This window comes from Priapulus caudatus, unplaced genomic scaffold (assembly GCF_000485595.1).
Source record: "Priapulus caudatus unplaced genomic scaffold, Priapulus_caudatus-5.0.1 Scaffold1130, whole genome shotgun sequence".
NCBI lineage: Eukaryota > Metazoa > Priapulida > Priapulimorpha > Priapulimorphida > Priapulidae > Priapulus > Priapulus caudatus.
The window spans coordinates 89,404-94,692 of NW_014578191.1; the positions used below are offsets into that span (position 1 = coordinate 89,404).

General features: G+C 44.0%; 1 protein-coding gene across 1 annotated transcript; it reads right to left on the reverse strand.

Moving 5' to 3' along the window:
• Positions 1-3,492: 3,492 nt before the first annotated feature.
• LOC106815500 lies at positions 3,493-4,957 on the reverse strand. Its single transcript, XM_014819963.1, has one exon. It carries the CDS (start codon positions 4,877-4,879, stop codon positions 4,097-4,099), a length of 783 nt encoding a protein of 260 aa, XP_014675449.1. The 5' UTR covers positions 4,880-4,957; the 3' UTR covers positions 3,493-4,096.
• Positions 4,958-5,289: the final 332 nt, after the last annotated feature.

Below are 5,289 nucleotides of genomic sequence, written 5' to 3' on the forward strand. Positions count from 1 at the left end.
GAGATTTGTCCAATGCTCTCACATTGGGTAACTTAAGACCTCATTAAAACACAATCATGTTTCTACTTTAGTTTCCACTCGGGGAGAAGTTGTAACAGTTTAGTTGCATGATTTGCCTTTGTTGGTAATTCACACTGCTCCACTTCACATGTGTGCAGTGTGCTCGCTTGTTCACAGAGCCAAGCTGATCATACATATGAGTCTGACAGTTCGAGATGTACTATCTGCTTACATCTATACCACATCTCCGTAGAGTAGGAGAGATTCACGATTGTATGAAGGCAGCATCACACAGTTTCTCTCCCGTGTGAGTGTAAAGTGGAATATCGTATCGTAGACAGTAGAACGTAACAGTTGTATAAACGGTGGTAACTTATAGATTTATTGTAAACCCGGATAAAACAATACACATATCAGTCAGCTGGCCGTGGACGTCTCTCCCGTTCTACCCAAAACCCTGTCCTTTTATCTGCCTCTCTCGTCATCCCCCTGTGTCTGCGTTTATTGACAAGGGTTGTTGCACCCTTGACCGGTCGCCAGCACCGTCATTAAGGTACCCCTTAATGACGGCTGGTCGACAAACTAAGCTCTGTTCTTGGGTACAGTCGAGGCCGTTGCACCCCTCGTCCGGTCGTGCGAATCGTCCGTACCTCCCTTAATGACCATATCGGCCATGCCGTCCGTCACGTTAATTTATATGCATCTCCTAAGTAGGCAGTTAAAGTCTGGTGGGCCATCCGCCGGTCGTCCCTGAACGATTGTATGTGCTTTCTCTCTCTAACGTTCTCACGGTACAACATTTCTCTACTACATGAGTTATCATGTGTTTCTTCATATTACTCGGGCTGGAGAAGGTCACAGAGGAGTTCTTTCTTAGAAGGCTCCGTTCTCAGTTTCCTGAGAGTACTATCCGAGTCACTTAATACTCGTCCGAATAAATCTTTATCTCGAGTTAGGACGCTGAATGTGTCTTGTGTGCAGGCTCTAATCTCCGAAAGAACATTCTTGACAACACTGATGCCCTGGATATGATCTAGCTAACTCTCTGCTGAAGTGTAAAAATATTGCATCCATGGGCCTGTCAACATTTTCCACAGGATTCCAAGGACTTGCATCTCTGCTACTGCTGTAGGGTCTTCAACGTCCTTCTGTATAGAAGACTGTAGGCCACCACATGACACTGTTCCTGTCTTGAAAAATCTCAAGAAGGTGTCATAGTATTCAATAAATTTTCCTCAAATATGAAAGAGCACATGCAGCCTATTGCCACGATACCGAGGTATTATCCCGCTTGGCACTCGTTCATCGTCCAGAAAAACCTTGAATCCTTTCGGATCTCCTTTAACGTCTTTATATCGAAATTTATTGACTTGCAGGAGGATGTTACCTGCAAGGCAATCGTTACCGAATAGCTTTCCCTTGCTGGTTTCCATTGCTTTGAGGGCAGAGCGACAAGAACTAGCGATGGTGTCCAGTGGATGCAGATTGCAGTTCAACTCATTTAATGTTTTCCCCCACGTTTCACCAAGCTTTCTAATTGTTGCACGATTTACCACGACTCGATCTGTCATCGAGTTAGATATATTCCCAATAATAGTTGAACGAGAGTGCTGATAGTCAGCCTGATGAAAATCTGAGTACACCATAGCAAGATGGTCAACAGAATCACAGACATGATTATGGTAATCGTCAGCTGTACCCCCATGTAGCTCGTCCACAGTCACGACCTCACACTCTTTCTTAGTAGTAAAATGCACAATGTTGACGGATTGCTCGGATCGTCGGGAAGGCCCCTCAGCTGGAGCGGCGACCTCAACCTCCTGAGGCACCCCCTCAAACACCATGGGAGCAACCACGGGTTTGCGCGAGGCCCGCCCCTTGGCCTTCACAGCATCATAGTCCTCAGTGGCCATCCTCCGGCACCTCTTCCACCGCTGTGCACCGATGACTTAGAATGTGCAGCTCATGATCCTCGGTCGGCAGCTCATCCTTCATTCTCGGGACTAGCTACCTCCCGACCTGGGCGTCCGGCATGTCCGGCATGGCTACCTTAGCCAACTTGCGTAGCTGTCGGCCCAGCTCTCACCTGCTGCTGCCGTCGGCTGAGGAGTGCTGCCTGGCTACGGGTCTCCCGCTGGTCAGGCCCGTACATCTCCAGTTTCTTCCGCAGCTGACTTCTTTGTTACGCACAGAAATGTCTGCATACGGACATTCCTCCACTCTGTGTATAATTCGGTTGAGTTTACGCCATTCACGGTCAAGCTCATCCCTAATAGCATCATGAGATCATATCAATGATCAATTGGGATTATTAGACACTCTGGTAATAGGACGTCCATTTAAAATGGCTTCAACTTCGCAGAATAGAGTCTGCAATGCTTCATCGTCTAGGCGTGACAGCTGTTGTTTCATTAAGGAATACAGAACCTTTCTGACAGAACGAATCAGTCTTTCCCAGACTCCTCCAAAGTGGCTTCCAGATGGGGGATTGAATTCCCATTTAACCCCATCTTTACCAAGCCTATCACAAATCCTGGTCTCATTCCATCGACTAAGCTCTTCACGCAGCTCTCGTTCTGCTCCCACCAGGTTGGTACCATTATCTGATCGTATGTACTCCACGGGTCCTCTACGAGCGATAAACCTTCTAATAGCATTAATGCATGAGGCTGTGTCAAGGGAGAAGGCTACTTCCAGGTGCACTGCACGTGTTGCTAGACATGTAAAAATGACTCCATATCGCTTGACGATGCTGCGTCCACGTTTTACCTCTATAGGACCAAAGTAGTCCATACCTATACGAGTAAACGGCGGATCATCCGCTGATAAACGTTCTTTGGGAAGGTCTGCCATCTTCTGTTCTGCTCGCTGAGCTCTATACTTTCGACAGGTGACACACCTAGACACAATTCTTTTAACCGAGTGCGGCTAGCATCGTATTTTTCCCGAGATGCCCAACTAATCTATGGACATCTTCCAATATCAGTTTGGACAATGGAGATTCTTTGGGTAGTAAAACTGGATGCTTTGCCTCGTATGGAATCTGAGCACGTTCTAGCCGTCCTCCAACTCGCATGATGCCGTCTACCATAATAGGGTCCAGCTTGTTCAGCGTGCTCGATCTCTTCAGGGATTTTCCCTTTGCCAACATTTTGATCTCATCGGGAAAATGTTGATGCTGTACATAGCGGATGAGTCCCTCCTCTGCCTCTTGCAGGGTGCCCAAGCTTGGGGAAACTGCTTTTACCTTATCTTTCAACTGAGAAGTTGCTATACGTTTCTCATTTCTTATCTCATTGTCTACCAGTTGTTCTCGTCTGGTGGGATTAGGCTCCACTGCCAGCATCTCCTTTCGCAGTTCAGCACGCCTAGAAACCCAATAGCGTAGCTTGTTAATGACGACTAGTATCCAACCAGTAACCCTCTTTAATCTTGTCCAGTTGGAGAAGTACATCAACAGTCTATCCATCCCCTGCACTGGCTTGTCCAACACAACAGTATTGACAGTTCTCCTTACTTCGGGATCGTCCTCTGGCACAATTCTGGATGCCTCAACCTGACGTGGCCATTCTGACTCTACCTTCCACAGAAATTCAGGGCCATCAAATCAGCGTTTCTTATCTAAGAACTTTTCCACACTTAAGCTTCTGGATGCATCATCTGCTGGATTTCATTGCGAGTCCACATATCTCCATCGTTGTACATCCGATCCCTCTCGAATCACGGCTATACGGTTAGCAACAAATGTATGTAAACGATTAGTCTCATTAGAAATATATCTGATTACAGACATACTATCGGTTCAGACGGTGCTGTTTATGCTGATGTAATTACTGTAAATATGTAAATTATGTTGAGCGATCTGTTCAATATATTGAAACCTTTTGATACAGATCAAATAGTTTTAGTGCTTTGTATTGTTATGTTTACAATGTGTTACCCTAAACAACAAATAAATTTGTTATGTTTGTTGGTTAAAAAATTGTTTGCCTACTTTTTATGCAAAAAACACATGCATTTATGGGGACAATACATGTGCGGAAATCACAAAGGAAAAAACATACAGAAATTATTGCATCTGCTAATTCTGACTGTATTATTTAAGGCGGATTTTGTACGTTTTCGCAAGTCCTATGATTCTCTCAACGTGGACACGCTTACTTGCAATTTTTCTGTCCTTTGTAACACTTTTGGCTGACATTCTGTTCTTTTTTTTAAAAAACTCAGGGATGTTGATCTCCACATTTGATGAAATGAACAGATCCTGTACATTAAAACCTTTGTCTGCCATGATAGAGTCACCAGGATCACAAATTTGAGACAAATTGCTCCTCTCACATATCTGTCTATCACTTGCAGATCCACCATATGCATCTGACACAAAACTTACTAAGCCCCCAGGTGTAACTCCTACAAGTACTTTGGCAGTATTCCTGTTTTTATAAGTTGAGTACGTGGCCTGTTGAGCTACTGGCTGGTGTGGTTTTTTCATTGGTATCTCAGTACCGTCAACAATTACTCGTGTTGTCGGAAATTTCTTTCTAAAATCGGATGGGGTAAAGAAGCTCACTAAATCACGGCTGGGCCACCAATGATGATATAGAAAGTTTATCCATGTGACAAACACATTTGTTACTTCCTTTATATTAATTTCAAAAAGCATAGACAGCTCAAAATTTGTTTGTGCCAGGCGTAGTTTCACAAGTGTTAAAAATAACTGATCTTCAGGGGCGAGAGAGGGTGACACACCATAATAATAGTTGAGTTCATTAACTGTCTCTCCTAGAGCCCTGAACAGCAAAATAAAATTGCCGTATGTTTCCAAACCAGTATAGTAATGAAGGCGTTGTGGATGAAATGCAAAATTTGATGCTGTCATTCCTCCGCTTGATTTTGTTTGTGTAGATGCATCTTGAGAAAATATTTCTATAGGACGTCCACCACCTGAAAGGTCTGCCTCTTCATCGTGACATTTGATTAAGACTTTCTTTAAGTCGAATATCTTCAAAGTTCGATCTTCTTCTGGCCCGCGATTTCCGTTTCAGTGCCGAGTCAGTCATTGTTTTCCAAGCAAAAATGTGTGGGACAGCACTTGGTTTGAGGATTTTATTAATCATGGCACCCTCTGAAAAATAATTTCACATTTAATAACAATTGTACAATCATAAACAATATGCATTTTTTATTTGCACACGTAAAGTCCTCTTTAATCTAGACGAGGGCCTGGATGCATATGTCTGCAGTATTTAAAATGATATGTGGTACATGGTACGTGACACATTTGGGTAT